Source organism: Strix aluco, chromosome 2 (genome assembly GCF_031877795.1).
Source record: "Strix aluco isolate bStrAlu1 chromosome 2, bStrAlu1.hap1, whole genome shotgun sequence".
NCBI classification, from domain to species: Eukaryota; Metazoa; Chordata; class Aves; order Strigiformes; family Strigidae; genus Strix; species Strix aluco.
Window position 1 is genome coordinate 96,538,365 of NC_133932.1, and position 16,871 is coordinate 96,555,235.

At 35.3% G+C, this 16,871-nt stretch overlaps 1 protein-coding gene across 6 annotated transcripts in view; it reads left to right on the top strand.

Annotated features, from left to right (window-relative positions):
- The window catches only part of PCDH9 (protocadherin 9), a 709,974-nt gene that overhangs the window by 265,792 nt on the left and 427,311 nt on the right, over window positions 1-16,871 (top strand). The window contains exon 3 of one of the 6 annotated variants that reach the window (XM_074815562.1): window positions 5,520-6,137. The exons of the other annotated variants lie outside the window; for them this stretch is intronic. Coding sequence (XP_074671663.1) covers window positions 5,520-5,615 — 96 coding nt within the window. The 3' untranslated portion in view covers window positions 5,616-6,137. Of the gene's footprint in view, window positions 1-5,519; window positions 6,138-16,871 lie in introns of those variants that run through there. 6 annotated transcript variants of the gene reach the window in all.

Sequence of the window (16,871 nt, forward strand, 5' to 3'; positions counted from 1 at the left end):
TTTATTTCGGATGGTGAAACTGCTTCAGGCCTAAAGGAAAAAAAAACCCACCTTTGACTTACCTTTGGTTGGTTGGCTTCACTTCACTTTGGTGCTAAATTTTTTCAAAACCATTTCCAAGCAGATGTACTACTTATCTTAAATGTCCTTTAGTGATATACCGTTTTACAAACACCAGTCACTTTGCATAATGAAATAAGTAAGTTTTTATGACAACAGGTATAGTGACAAGTTTGACCGAAGTTGCAGATGCCCCCTCCCTGGAAGTGTTCAAAGCCAGGTTGGATGAGACTTTGAGCAATGTGGTCTAGTGGAAGGTGTCCCTGTCTATGACAGGGGGGTTGGAACTAGATGATCTTTAAGTTCCCTTCCAACCCAAAGAATTCTATGAATTATAAGGAAAATGTATGGTATTCTTCTGTGATTCATCCTATTTCTGTCAGCATATCTTCTTTCTGAGACTATCCATCCAGCTTCAAGAAAATCTTCAATGCTGGTTTTAACACAGCATTAAGAATCTTTCTAGAGAAACAAACTTGCTAATATAAAAAAAGGAAACTCACTGCCAACAAACACTGGGTTTGTTTCTGTAGAACCAGCAATTATTGAAATTGCAATTTTGGTTGGTCTTGTGTAGATATGCAGATGAACATTCAGTAGAAGATCTTTTGATGACTTCCTTAAATCATTGTGTTGTACATAGCTGCAAGAAATTTTTTTTTGCCTTCTACGTAATAATCTCATAGCCTTAAGGATTTATAGATGTGTTTGTGCACACTTAATGCTTCTCTAATTTCATTGATAACAATTCTGAATATTACAATATTCTACAGACCATATGTGCAGATACTTAACACTACTACTATATGATACTAAAAAGAAATGACAGCTTTGTAAATATTTTGCAACTTGGGCTATTATTATGCTGTGATACGTGCAATTATATAAGTCAGTGCATGTTTACTTGTATTTTTTTATTTGCTGTTATGGTCCAACAGCCTTTCATGGTATACTTCAGTCTTTGTCTGAGTAGTTGTGTGCTTATTCAAATTGGTTGAGAGGTATCCCAAGAGTATTTAACATGAACTTGACTTGGTGTGCATCAGGTGTAGTGGATAAGAGTATAAATCCTTTTTCAGATGAACACATAATTTGAAAACTTGGTTAGAATTGTTACTGACAAAAATTGTTGAATAAGTAAAATGGAGATCACAGTCTTCCATCTTAAGGTTTCAGCCCTACAAAAATTTAAAAGTCACTCATGTGCTTTACAGGAATAAAATGGTTATTAATGGTAGTAAGATCCTTTTCAGGTGTAAAACTATATGAATATATGCATATGGGATATGTGTGTGTATAGGTATATATTTATATATGAACATACATAAATGGTTGTTTGATTCCCTTCTTTCTCCCACAAAAGAAAGTCCTATTTTGATCTCTATTTAATTTTGAAGAAATTTCCCACTTTGTTTTATAAGGAAGTTGAAGTATAGTCCTTACCTATTCCCCCCACTCCATGTTCTTTAAACTCTGTTTCCTCACCAAAGGATGTGAAGAAATAAATTTCCTGCAGGGCTTTTAAATTTAGAGCATGGGGTTCTTAATGAGAGAGTAGGAATTGGTGGTACTTGAAGCAAATAAATAAGTAAAACATGGTTTAGTGAGGAATAACTGGTGTAGCTGAGAGAGTGCTAACTCAGTCCTGACATATGTTGGTATTTTAATGCATCCTGCAGCATAAATATAAGACTCTTGCCTCCTTAATTATAGCGAACACATTTTATAATGGTTCTATTGATCTTTTGTGAACAATGTTGATCTTGTAGGAAGAGTAGGTGGAGCAACTAAATAACAGCATATACTGCTATTGCTTTCCAGCAGGGTAGTGGCACTGAAGTGCTTCTTAAACAAAAATATTCAATTATTTGTGTAATTGATGTAGCATAAATTTTCAATATTTTAAAAAGTAAGTGAATATTGTTCTCAATTTCATGACTTGGACTGTTATCAGCTTCTGTCATTCACAGGAAATTACATCCTAAAATCTCAATAGATAACATGTAGTTGCTGTAAAAGCTAGTGAGATGAGGTAATGCTATGTAGACAGTACAGATTGTCCCTGATTGAATACAGATTGAATATAGCACTTGGAAGAACTTTTGCCAATCACTGAAAATAGTCATTACATAAGTAAAATGAAAGAAATGCTTCCTGGATTGAATTACTTTTTTTTTTTTTTTATAAGGAAAGTAATTAGTGATCTTAAAATAACAATGATATTTCAAAGTTGGATAAACCCCTGCAGAAAAGCGGTAACAAGGATCATAAAGTACAATGAAATTCAAGATATTCTACTTTTCTTTCAGTCACTATCAGCACCTTTTTCCCCCACAAGTGCTCCGTTCCGGTACTGACAAGGAAATTTCTGAACTTAGGGAAACTGTTCTTTGTATTAAGCTGGTTTTAGTTACTGATTAGATATAACAGCTAATCCTGAGATACAAAACATAGAGTTCTGTAATTTTTTCCCGGTTTTGCATTGCCTTTTAGTCTAATATTTTCTTATTTAAGTAGAGTTCGGAAACACAAGCTGACTGTGTAAACTTGTCAATTATCTCATTCCAAGAAACAGACAAAATCCTCCTGGCATTACTCACAGGGGGTAGTTTTGCATAATTTGGTGAAATTGGAAAGAGTATTTGATAATAAGAGTAAAGGTCAGAAGCATGGGAGGAAAAAATGTCTTCCTTTCGCAAACAAAAAGCATAAGTACATTATGTGCCAAATACCATGCGTCATTGGATGGGGGAATGAATTGTGTGGGATCTGACAAGTTCCCAGCACTGTCTAATGGTATTTTAAAACCCCATGTTTTATTGTGACTTTTCAGAAATACTGTTTGTTACAATTTAGCAGATCCTTCAGAGAAATTACATGCTCTTCAGGAAAATTATCAATTATAACAAGCAAGCATACTTGCTTGTATGATTGAGGCCTCTGAATTCATTCTGTCTCTCACAAGATAGAAAAGCAGCAGCATTTCAAAAGAAAATATTTAGAGTTTTACAATACTGTGGTAAAAGTATGTTTTTGCTGGTGAGGAAGTAGAACCTAAGGGTCCTATTCAGTGACCTTTGATGCAAAGCAATGCCCTACTGAAGTTGGTAAGTCATTTTCAAGCATATTTATCATTATGAAGCATTTTTAGTTTGTGTATCCATCATTAAAATATCCACTATCACAAGAAAAAATGCTGCAAAACCCATAAAGACTTATAATAAATAGGTAGACTGGCTATCAAGATATCATTTTAGGAGAAGTTTGATCTGAGTCTGGAAAGGACTCACTCATTCTGAATGACCAAGTATTTTTACGGTGTCCTTTCTTTTGGTCTCCAAAGTCCTTGTTGTAGTTGTTAGCTGAGAGGAGGAATTGTTTATAAATTTGCCACAAATGTGTGGGGACGATACAAGTCCTAACTCTGTTCTCTTCAATGCTGAGTCACACTTCTGTTGATGCATGCTGAGTTCTGGTCTGCCAATAATTTGGACCACTGTAGGGTCAAAACTGCAGCTCTCGTCTTGGTCTTCTGTACTGACTGTTGTGACAGCCCATGATCCAACTATACATTATCTCTCATCTTTTTGAGATTCATATTATTTGTGGGTTTAAAGACGACTACCATCTGAATAGGAGTCAGTAGCTGGTGTAAATAGGTCATGGTATGTTGATAGCCTTTGGATGGGGAACAAGGCCTTGACTTTCCAGTGATATAGAAATAGGAACAAAATATGTGAGATGCTTGGGTTTATGTGTTTACTTATTCTCTTGGGAACTGGACAGTCACACTTTGTATTGGCTTAAGAATTGTAACATATAGCAGTATATATGGTAAATAACAGTAATCTAGTTGGACTGTTTTAAAGACACGTAATCTCCTAGATAGCTGGTATTGAAGACTTTATAGTCAGTGTATGGTAATGTAGGACTAAGAACTCTAACAGAGATCCATAGTCTGGAGCTGAGTTTTTATGAACAATTCAACTTTCCCATGTAAAATTATAGGAATTTCTGACTTACAGATATTTTCATTAATTTCCATGGCTTACTTTGTCTGGAGCACTTGATGTTATTTTTTCTGCAGTGAAGCTCTTTATTGGTAATCACCTTGAGCTGTGAGTAGCTGACTAGTTTTTCACCATCATTTGGCAGTCAAATTCAGTGCAACTCAGCCTAGCAAAGTTGACAGTATTCTTCTCACAACTGTGTATGAAATCCCTATGTGGTAATTTCTCATTTGCAGAAGACTGGAAAAAGACATTATGAGGTATGTTTCTAGGGAGTCTTCATGTTTGTGTCACTGACTTTCTCCTTGATCACTTGGAGGGTTCTCTTTTATGTTGCTGTTTCCTCATTAATTTTGTTGCCATTTTCAACCATATGTTTTTCGGGGGTATTTTGTGAGTTTTTTATGATGTCTTCTATACACTATTAATTTATTAATACTGGTTATATAAAACTAAACAAGGAAAAATATTTTACATTAATGCCATGAGATAAAATGGTCCTAAAAATATGCTGTAGAAATGCTACTTTTCAGTCAAGCAGTTCAAAGTACTGATTAAACTTGGCAACTCTTATTAGATTCTGTAGTTGGAAAATTCTTGCAGAGATAGCTTAGTGCTTTTCTATTTTATTTCTATTTTATTCAGTTTTTGGAGTTGTTTTTTGTTTTTTTTTGTTTTTCTATTTAGCTCAGTAATCTGATTTCCAGAATTCTCTAACAAACTACCAGTGAGCATGCCCAAGGTCAGCTCCACATTGCATGATCAACAATGCATTGCAGACACATTGGGCTCACAGTACCTGATATTGGAGGGATGGAATAGTCTTCATTTACACAATAATTTGAAATATTTACTTAAAGTATACAGTTTGTTGGCATGTTATATGCAACATATATTTTTCATGAGACCTACAAACATTAGCAGATTTGCTAGTAGGATCAAAGTCAGTCTATGTCATAAAATATTGTGCTTACCTTTTTATGGCGTTCTCATCTCATTTGATTAAAGATTTGTCCTTGAATTCTAATTGCTTCCCAACTCTCAGTCAGTGCTTACTTATTTAAAACAAGATGGAGGTATCTCCACTTAGCTTTTTTTCTTATGAGAGAAACTACTTATGGAATGGGTTACTTAATCTATAAAGGTGACAAAACCAGATTATTCTTATCTATTATTTCCTCAACTTTAAAATTGTTGTGACAAACTTCTAAGTTTCAAATTTATTGTGGAAAAAGTGTCAAACACCACTGTCCAACTGTGAAGAGAATCTGTTTCTGCAGATATGGAATTTGAGAAGATACCTAGATGTGGATGAATTTAGCTTCTCATTTTTTCACTTCCTTTATTTTAATTTAGTTCAGCTTTAGTTTATCATTTGGAATTTTCAGGTTTTTATGCTCATAATCATGTCTTACCACAAAAGATTTTTTGTTTGTTTCTCACATGCAGCTCTTCTGGTCCACAGAAGACGTTAAATATGAAAGGCTGGAAACCTGGAGATGTAAAATTCCAGCACAAACCTCGAAGCTGGAATATGTCTTCTGACTCTCCTGGACTAACTTGAGCTGCTAGAGTTCATCTACCCATACATGTCCAAAAATAGTTTGTCTCTGGCACTAGGATTCTCTATGCTTAACTGGATACTATACAGACTATACAGATCTTCATGGTGATCTCAGCAATGGCAGCAAAGGAATGAGATGAAAAATGCATTGATTTAGACTAGTCTGAGTGGAGATGCTCCTAGAGTATAGATGGGCTTGTCTGTTATTATTGTGGTTATAGGGCTATGAGGGGCACAAATTGGAGATACGCTAGCCTTTTTTCTTTTCCCCCGCTATGTTGGAGGAATAAAAACAAAACAAAACAAAACAAAACATCCCAAACACCCCTAGTGATATCTCAGGTTGATCTTATGCTGCAGTCCAACAATATGGTTGCAGCATATATATACATGCCTGATCAAGTAGATACCTATTTAACTAATGCAATGTTGTGTTCAGTGTAGGCTGAAATATTCTCACCCCTCATCCTTTGGGAGCTTGGGTAGACTGGTCTAGCTGCTGGAGTGTCCTCAGCTCATTCCACTACCATCATTTCCCAAGCTCTTTAGGTTACATTTGGGGTCCGATTGCAGTTGCACCTGGGACTGCAGTGTTAGCACACACTCAGAAACAGTGAGAATATGAATTGTTAAATATGGAAGAGAAATGTGTTTAAACTTCTGGCAAGGAAAGTATACATTACTATTTCAGTGTTAGGTTTGGTTTGGGTGTTTTTGGTGTTTGTTTGTTTTGTTTTAGTTTTTCCCTAGAACAAACAAAACAGGAAGGATGAATGTTTCTTTGGCTAATCCAGCTGTGTTTATAAGAATATGATCAGTATTTCTCTGGATTCCTCAATCCCTTCAGACCCCTTTGAGTATCTGAAGGTACAGTTGTCTAAGACAGGAAGGGAGAAATTTAGGAAGATAAAATAGAATATCAGTAATTGATAAGAAACACAGAAGGGTTTCTTTTTGTGTTTGTTTTTGTGTATGTTTTGTGTTTGCTTAATGTAAGTGACTGTGTTAAATGCTCAGTGGTTCACAGTTTCCAGAAAATTTAAAATCTCTGTTTCTATATACTCACAAACCTGAACTGCATTCTGTGAAATACAGATTATGAGGCATACATGCTTATGCACTTTCTCTGAAATTTTGAGAAAATTCCTGTCAGTCAAAAGTTAGTCTTTTCTTGCATTTTCTCACCTTTGTACAGCGAGGCATTAGTGCAGTTCTCTTATCCCCCTTTTTTATTACATTATTAAATTTTCTCAACAAACCCTCTTTGGCAACAGCTTTTACTGCATGCTCAAATACGAACCAGTATGGAACAGCATACAAACACAGTGTAAAATCTTAAAGTATGGATTAGGAAACTTCAGACTGAGTTTGCTGCCTTGCCATTCATGGAAATATACACAGAGATCCTATTTTAATCGATGACAGTGTTTGCTTCTCTTACATACTTGTTTGTATAGTGAATAAAGGATAAAAAATTGATTTCTAAGAGGATCTGTCCTACCTGCAATAGAATGTAAGGTTTTGTAATAATGAACAGTAAAAATATGTTATTTCCTTTTTCATTTTGTTTCCAACATGAAGTTATACAAGTCTTCTATTTAATATACTTTTTGATCTTTTCTTGAGAAATAAAACTGTCGCAGGATATTTGCCTTTTGCTGGTATGGTATCTAGGCAATAATAATTGCATATTAAACATTTCACTTTTTTAATATTGAGTTTCTTATTACTTTGCAGTTGGGTATGTATCATTAAACACCATGCCTCCGAATCAAGTGTGAATGGTTATTATTGGTTTTTTATTTTAAAATAATAACTTCCATGAAGGGTTTTCTTTTTCATTTTTTAAAGAAATCATTACATTGATCTTGTTTTGTAAAAACTTTTAACAAAAAGAATTTTGTAATAAAACCAAACATTGTTATTTATCTCGACCAGATAAACAAGGAGTCCACTGATCATGATTAATTATCATCAGTCTGAGTTAAGAATTCTTTTTGAATTCTATCTCCTTGAATTGCTATTCAGAAACATGAATTAGAGATTTTCTCTGAAAAAAAAAAAAAATCACCCTAGCAGTATTGCCAGTGAAATAAATGACTGTGTCTAAATTGATATACGTGGGATACCTCCAGCTTAGGGTGAACATTTTGCCGTATCTCATTTCTCTCAAAGGACAGGACCTCGGTAGCCGCACATGTGGTTTTCCATGAGACAAGCACAAATTTTACTCAGTCTCAACACAGACAGTGAATCTTTCTATGAGCAAGGATTTCTTCTGTGGTTGAAGGTGGCTAAATCAATTCCTTATGATTGGAAGAAATAGGAGACACAATTCAGAGGAACTGAAGGCAGATCATTATAAACAGAGAGGGAGCTCTATGTAAGGTTAAGCACTTATGTAAATGTTTGTCATAATGGGGCATAATCAGGCAGGTCAAACAAAGTGTGGAGATAATAAAATTAAAAATCCAACATCAAAAGGCTTCAGAATTCATCCTGTGAACTCCAGAAGTTCATTAAATCTTTTCATAATGTCAGGTGGTCTGCTCTTTATCGAAAAATGTACTTTTAATTAGGGGTCGCATCACTGTAGTAACTGGGTGAATCACAAGTATTCGAAAATAGAAAACCTTGCAGATTTATAGAATAATGCTTATTTTCAGGAAGCTTAATGGTATGTGAAAGCAGGTGGAAAATTAATGTAGTTCACTTTACATTTGGGAACAAATGGAATTTGACTGCAGTGTAGAACTGGCTGAAAAATGGGAAAAAAATATTATTCCACTCCCCTCACACCCTTCATAGTGGGACTTTTGTTTTTTGTTTTTTTTTTTTTTTAATGGATGTTTCTAAAGCTTCCCCTTCTTTCTCTGTTCCCTTCACAGAGGACATTATATATTTATTCTTCCTCACTGCTCTTCTCTTTTTGTAAAAACAATTGCATTTTTGGTTTTCCAGCAATTGTCTCTTGGTTCAGCCTGTGTCCACTGGCAGTTACCACGACAGTCTGTATTTTCAGACATTTCAAATACACAGTTGTGGTGCTTCTTCCATAGCTGCTACCTCACTCTGCTGAATTTAAAAAGGGAACTTTAGAAATACAATGAGTAAGTGATTTATTCTTCCCATCACAACAATTTTTTTTCACTGATGGTATGAATGAATGAGTGAAAATTTATGTTAACTAAAAGAATTTAATTAATCTCAGTGTCCAATCTCTTTTGATTAATCAGTTAGCATACATAAGAATGGTCCTACTGCACTCTGGCCAAGAGTTGATCTAGCTTATTTCATGGCCTTCAATAATAAGAAAAAAACCCCCTACAAGGTAGGATAAACATATGAGTATGTATCACGTATTTTTGTTTGTGTGTGTTTTTTTGTTTCTCTGTTTTTAAACTTTGTAATCTGTGGATCAGGGGCTTTATTTTATCTTTATATTCTGTGGATCTTGATGGACTTCCATTTGCATTTACATGTGGAAAAGACATTGTTTTTTCTGCACATTTAAACATACCAAATTTTATTTTACATTTCACTGAATTGAGCTGACAGCTGAAGTAAAGTAGTTGTTTCTTTGCTATTTCTGTAGTTCTGAATTGTTAATTTTCATCTGAGAGGAAAAATGCATGCACTTCATTTGTTTTCTGAGGTACTTTTATGAAGTAACTGAGCAGTGTATATAACTGATCACATAGTAAGGTTTTTGACAAAGCCTTTAAATTAGGTTATTTGATAACTATTTTGAAATACAAGACTAATATATAGAATAAATTTATACTGTCCATTTTAGGCAAACATTTTGAACTCGAAGTGTGAAAAATAGCATTAGATAAAATACTCCACTTTTCCCAAATGCTGTGATCTTAATTAAAATCCTGCTGGAAGTCACATTAGGCTGTGTTTCAATGTAAGTAGCTGTTCCCTGTCACTGTCTTTGATGCTTCAGCTGAAGTAGTTTTACCAAGTCATCCGGTGTGAAGTGTATGAGTGTCTCTGATAAGATTTCTTCCTTGTAGGGATGAAATCCAAAAATCAATGTCAGATGGAAATCAAAGTTCTCAAAAGTTTGAAGGATTGATGGAAAGAGATTTTAATGAGTGCGCATTTCAAGCTTTACCTTCATAAATTTGGCAGAAAGGGCAAGCATGAAATTCCTGGGTGCAGATGTCTGGGAGAGATGTTTGAAAATAAGGAGGTTAGAAAAAGTTTAAATGAGAATCAGGAGTAACATTTTGATGGAAAGAAAGAAATATTTTTTCCATATTCTACCTGGAAATGTAACTAAGATTTTGAGGAAATTAAGTATATGCCTGTACCTTTGTGAAACTGGATGATAACCACATTGCAATTACCTCTCAGTAATAAGAAGCATAAAACTTAATTGCTTCTATTCAAGTAGCTATTTCTTCTAATTTAAAATAAATAAAAAATTTCACCACCCAGAAACAGGGTTACTGAAGACACTGCCAAGTTGACTGATTAAGGTAGAAGACCAAAATGAGAGAAAAATGCATATTTTTTTTTTACTTCAGTGCAGCATCACACAAAATATTCTGTAAGCTAAGGTTAATTTTGTCAGAGATCAATTACAGCCATATGGAAATAAAACCATTTTAACTGATAGTACTGTTGCATCCATATTTTTTAATATAAACCCCATATTTTTCTAATAGTTCTATTCTGATTCTTTCCTGTTCAACCCGGTCCAATTTTTCTTTGCTAGAAATTGTTTGCTTGTGCCATACATTGGATATTGGCACTTAAGGAGCTAATTTTAAACTATGATTGGGCAAGTCATTCACGTGAAAATAAAGGTAGTTGCTCTTTCTTCATGTAACAGTATCAAATGAAAAATAAGTAATAAAAACAAAGGAGAGAAATAAATTGGAAGCTTATTCATTACAATAGTTAGGTTCCATAGCTACTAATTCTAAACCTGAGATGTGCCTCTTTCAAGTATTTACTCTGAAATAAAAATGCAATTAAGAAACAAATGGGGGAAAAGAGTTTAAAAACATAACTGCAATGAGAAAACCTTTTTGGATTAGGTTATATGCTGTACTGAAGTAGGAGTATTCTGGATTTTTATTTTTTTTTCAATAGTTATTGCTTTGAAAAGCCTTATGTTATTTTTCAGAAGTCTGTGATAAAGATGTCCCTTTCTTACACGAACTTGGGCAACAGCCATGCCTGTGTTTTGTGAAGTACAAAGGCTTCACAAGTAGTGAGAGTTTGAAAGAACTCTGCATGTCACAGGCATAGTCTTTTCCCAGGTGTAATTTGAAAGAACCATTTTTTGCTCAGCTGCATGAAGCTAAAACTGACAATGGAGAATCTTCATCCTTGGAGATTCCCAGAACTTGACTAGACAAAGCCTGACAAACCTGGTCTTGCTCTGAAATTAGCCTCTGTTTTGAGAAGTTAGACTAGATGATTTCCCGAGTTCCCTTCCAACTTAAATTATTTTACAGTTCTAAACTGCAGTATATTTTAAAATTTGGCATAATGGCCATGCTCAGATTGCATCTTCCTGATGCAACAGCACCATGCCCACACTAATGGCCATAGCAAAATATTGTGCTTAAGTTCTGACAGCTCAGATGTCTAAAAAACATTGAAGTTAAATATGGCAGCTCCCCACGGGCATCCCAGAACCTTTTGCTCTATAGTGACCTATATCAGAGATTTACTTTACTTTCTTGTTCCCTTCTACATTTTCATCTCCTTGAAGAAGCACTCTTGCAGTCCAAAGGTTGAAATTTTGGCTGGAATTTGGTTTCAGCTAATTACATGTGCTTATAGTACTTAGTGTATATGTAGTAAGCATTGCTGTGGAAGGAAAAAAAATCTCAAGAAATTGTATGTTCTTGGTTGTTACTTATTAGAAATATTTTTTTTTGGGGAGATGAATACTTTTAGAGGATAGTTTCCAAAAATTGTGCTCACAAATACAATGCCAGTTACAGGCCTCTATTTATACAGAAAAATTAGTCTATCCTGCCCTTGCATTTTTTGTCTTCTTTTGCTGTCATATTTGTGAGTTGTTAGCAGAGGAGCTAACTGGAAGAGACAAAACATATGCATAGAAAGGGCTTTCGTAGGTATGAAACACTTCTTACTGAACCCTGACAGAGCCTGACCCTCCACTTTCTCTCCACTACCCATACTCCACCATCTTTCCTTAGCCATAAAAAGAGACTTTGCCAGTCCCCCTAAATGAGGAACCAAACATGACAGCTCAGCTGATGGTGTTGACATTGGCAGAAGACTTGATGGACGGCACCAAACCTTGCCGTGGCCTATCTCCTGCTAATTAGCTGTTCGAAGGAACTCTGTGTGCCACAGGCACAGTCTTATCAGAAAAGGACATCTTTGCCATTCACCCTGACAGCTGTGATGCAGCTGTTCATGGAGCAAATTGAGCACGGAGAGGGAGGGTGGGAGGCGGAGGAGGCAGATATAGAACAAGTGACAGCTCCGGTATCTTGCATTGAAGCTGTCCTGAGCTATAATAAACAACTGGAATGGAGAAGAGAGAAGATGGGAATCGAAATTTATAAAATGGGAATATAGGTTAGGCATGAAACAAGAGGAGGAGCTAGAGGAAGCAAACAGGACTGCCCTGTGACAATTCTGTAAAGGATCTGGAGCTGTATGCTCTTGTCATTAGTGCAGGCTGAGGGATTTAACATACAAATGTTTGTGGTTTTCTACAGGTCGTGCACATGTCTGTGGGTATTAATGGGGATGCATGCCAGGAAGTCCCAGAACTGAGCAAGACAGGGAGCAGCATGGGCCTGAATAATTTATTGAGGTGCCGTAGATCTGATGGCTTTGGAGACAGACTGAGGGAAGGAGTTAAAAAAAAAAAAAGAAAAAAAAAAGAAAATGAAAAAGTGCTTGCTACTTGCTCTGAATGATTATGGGTGGGAAACGAGAGAGTCTGAGAAAGTGGTGCTGCTGCTTTTCAAAGCAAATACCCTTGCTGATGCAGAAACTAAGCGGTAAAATACACTGTTGTTATAACTTTCTTATTCAAGCTTGTAACATGTACTCTATTGACACTTTTGAAGATGTCTGACTTAGTTGAATGTTAACTAGACAGTAGAGAAATAAAGGTGTGGAGTGAGGATGTAGAAAATTCACGTGAAACAGTAACATTTTCACTGGTGTACTTTTGTTAGTTTCCATTAATTTTTATTTTCTAGTGATTTTGTTTTAAAGGAGAGAGTGAGACCAGACTTTGGACCTTTTGTGATGATAAACTATCAGTTATAAACTTACCCATCATTTTATAATATAACTTGAGAGGGGTAATAGAATGCAAAATTCAACAAATAAATTTTAAGATTAAAGTGGGTTTGCAATTTTTCAAAAAGTTGATCTCATTTAGAAGGTAAAAAAACAGTTTAGATTAAATAAGTGAACTAAAGATGACAGTAACATTCCCTTCCCCAGAACTCCGACTAAACACTTTTTAATGTTGAGTGTAAAAAGAAAAAAGTTATTACAACATTAATTGATTTTCCTCTGTGTTTTCTAGAAGCAGAAAGATTAAGACAAATATTTTGCTTGCAATATATCTGTCCTAGGCAAGGGTAAGGAGTGTTAGATTGCCTGGGAGAACTTGCCTGTAGAAAGCTTCCGCTATAATTTTACAACTGAGTGGATTAGTTTGTGATAGCATTGAGATTTGGGATGTTCCTGCAAACTAATTCTTTTTAAGGTTTTCTCTTTTTATTGCTGATTACCTATGGGTTTTACTACATGCAACTTCTCTTTTCTCTACTGACATATAGACAAAATAGCTAATAGTATGCTGCAGTCAGTAGCCAAAAATGTCCCATAGCATATGTTTCTATTGTTATAGCAAAGAAACCACACATATGCTTATATACATCACCAATGCTTTGTTTTTACATTTACTACCATGCTTGCTATTAGCTCTTATCCTGCACTGAAGAAATTATCTGGAGTTGCCCCCAAAAAATAACATATAGTCTTAGAACGTATATCAAAGATTATTTTCCTTGTTTGTAAGCATATAAAAAACCCCAAACAAAACACTCAGAAAAGATGAACTTATACTTCGGGGACTTTCTCAATCAAAAAAATACAGATCCTTGCTTTACTTTATAGCAGGGTTGCGCCTGTAATTTTTATTTGTGTGTCTATAATGTATCCTGTACCATATTTACAGAGACATGCAATGGCTTATGGTTGCATTTTGTTTATTTTCACTCCTGATTTGTGAGGTAATCCCAATTATTGTACCGAAAACTTTAGGTGTTCATAAATATTTGATGTGCCCACATAACCTGAGGTTTATCTTTCAGATTTTATATGTCTAATGACAAGTGTTATGAAAGTGATTTTGCTCAGTAAAAAAAAAAAGTTTATGTTCACTCTAAATGGTTTGTCTGTTATTTCTGATCTTTTTGTTATGTTTTTTAATTTTTTAAGAATTCAGCATACAATTTACAAGTGAGTGGCTGTTTATATTTCTCCTGCCAATACTTTTCAAAATTGTACAAGATTAGAGGTTTTGCGTGTTTAGGTTTTGACATCTGTTCTGTGTAACTGATCACTCAGCTTAATAATTTCAGCAGTAAATCTTATATCAATATCTGCATTCCTGTGTTTTGAATTGTGTGAGTTTGCCGTTGCACAGAAAATAGGTATTTTCATACAAGGGATTTTCCTGTAATTTTATGTTAGTGGTCTAGTTCACTAGAAGTAGACTAATTTTGTATCTAATTATTTTTGCTATCGCTATATTTTTGCCAGTGGGAAAATTCTTCTATATTAATCTATTTTTCTGTTGATATAATGCAATTTTGGTTGTGCATGGGTGGCCTTTGCACACTATGCTGTATTAACAACAGAAAATTAGATTTACTGTTCTTAATGGGTAATTCTTGCACAGGAGATAATGATATCTTTCACTTTTATTTAGGTTGTGCCGAAGCCAAGACAACATCAGTAGGTTCTTAAGAGGTATACTTTCACGTACCTTGTGAACTGCCAATGGTTTTGATATTGAACAAACTTAGAATCTGGGAATGTTAACTAACTTAAAACAAAAACAAAAACAAAAACAAAAACAAAAACAAAACCCAACAAGCTAGCCTTAACATTTAGCCAGAGTTCTACCCAGAAGATGGACATAACCTGCCAGTCATTAAGAGATGACTTAGGAAAGCCTTTAAGGCTTAATGTGTTTAATAGTCCTGCTGCATGAGGATCTGAGCTGGGTGGCAAAAAGAGAAGAGTGGGAATTTTTAACATTGTGATACTGTATAAGTGACAAATCAGTGACGTGAAAAGAGAATGGCAGTTTTATTCTGTTTTCACTACCAGTATCTGTTGTTTCTTTTACTGCTGATGCGACTGAAGGGCAGCAGCAGAACGCTCATGTAGATACTGGCTATTAGGCATACGAACAACAAACACATCAATAACAAATCTCATTTTTTATTTAGCATTTTTATGGTAGTGAGTTTTGGTTTAATCTGGGATCTTTTTATTGGAGATATTATGATAATCCACAAGCCACTGATGTCTACTGCAGTCATAATCTTTCAGATTTCTTCTGTCTGAAATTAAAATGGTGCCTCTGGATGTTGCAGATACAATCTGTTTGATGGCATGTCTATGTGTTTATGAGTTTCTAAGAGATGAACAGGAAGGAGTTGTTCAAAGAAGCACAGCTTTTCATCTAATATATCAGATATAGTCAGTGTCCATTTTAAAATCATAAGTATATGTGCTTTCTATGTAGTTAATAGATATGTTTGGAATGCAGTTACTAGAAGCATGAAAATGCTTTTTTTTCTAAGTAATTTTGGAAGTAGTAATAAGCCATAGAGGGAAGTTTCTGTGTCTTTTTTTCAGGGAGTTTTCACATTTGGTTTCTCCTCATGTATTTTCCTTTGTCTTCCTTATGCTCTTCCTTGCTTTCAGTCTCACTTTCTTTCACATGTTCCTCTACACTATTCCTGTCACACCTGTTGTGTGCAATGTCACACTCTCTCACATGCCTACTCTCTCTCTCATTTTCTCAAGTGCTCTTCGTCTCTTTCATGTGCTCTCTTGCACGTGCTGTCAGTGTCTTGCTTGCTCATTCTTGCATGCTCATTTTCTTTCTCACTTGTTTTCTCTTGCTTTCACTCCCTCTCGCTCTCTAGCATGTGCTCTCTTGTGCGCTCTCGCCCTCTCACTTTCTCGTATGCACTTTCTCTTACGCTCACTCCTTTTCTCACTCATGCTCTTGCACTCTCATTCTCAATCTCACTCATGTGCGCTGTGTGTCTCTGTCTCTCTGTCTCTTCTGTTCTCTCATTCCTCTCAAATTTATTGTATCATTTTTTATAGGGAAAATATGTCCTTTTTGTTACCCAGCAAGTGGTCAGGGATTAGCAAAAGAAGATAGTTTGATCACCAGGGATAATACTGCTTTATGAACCTTCTTAACTGGATTCACAGGCAAGATTTTGTTTTTCCTTTAAAGTGTTCCCCCCTCTTCCTTCCACCTCATCCCCCCCTTCAATCACATCATTGCTTGGAGGCAAGAGAGTATGGGGAGAGGGGAAGGAAGCTCATTTAGCAGCCCTAGTAGACATAGGCATCACAGTACCAATCAATCAACACACATGCTTTCCCACTGAGACTCCCCTGTGACCTTGAGGAATGTGACAAATGACTTAGAGGACAGAACAGACAGAAGGTTTGTGATAAACCAAAAAATTATGTTCTTCTGAGTGATGAAGAAAAATAAAAATGAAGAGTGAGGGTACATATATATTTGGTTTGAACAAGATTCGATAAATTCTGTAACTACCTTTCTCTATAGTGTCTGTGTTTGGAGGAGTTTACTGTCATGGTAATCAAGAGTTCTTCAATAAACCTCACTGCAGTGTTTACAGTACTTTTTTGTGCAGTACTGCAGTATTTTATGGCTCTGAGCCCTCAGCTGTTGCTGGAGGTTGTAGCAGTTATTGATAACAGATTCCAGAGGCAACATATCTCATCAAATTCATGTTGAGGGAAAATAATCAGCAGAGTGAATCACTTAACCTGGATTGACTTGACTCATTCTGAAATCTGCAGCACGTTAACTCAGTCATGAGAAGGTTATTAGTAATCTTAAATGTTTGATACATTAATAAATGCAACAACTTATAGTCTGGCTGTAGATACACTTTCAGCAGAGTTTTAAAAAATATTTTTAT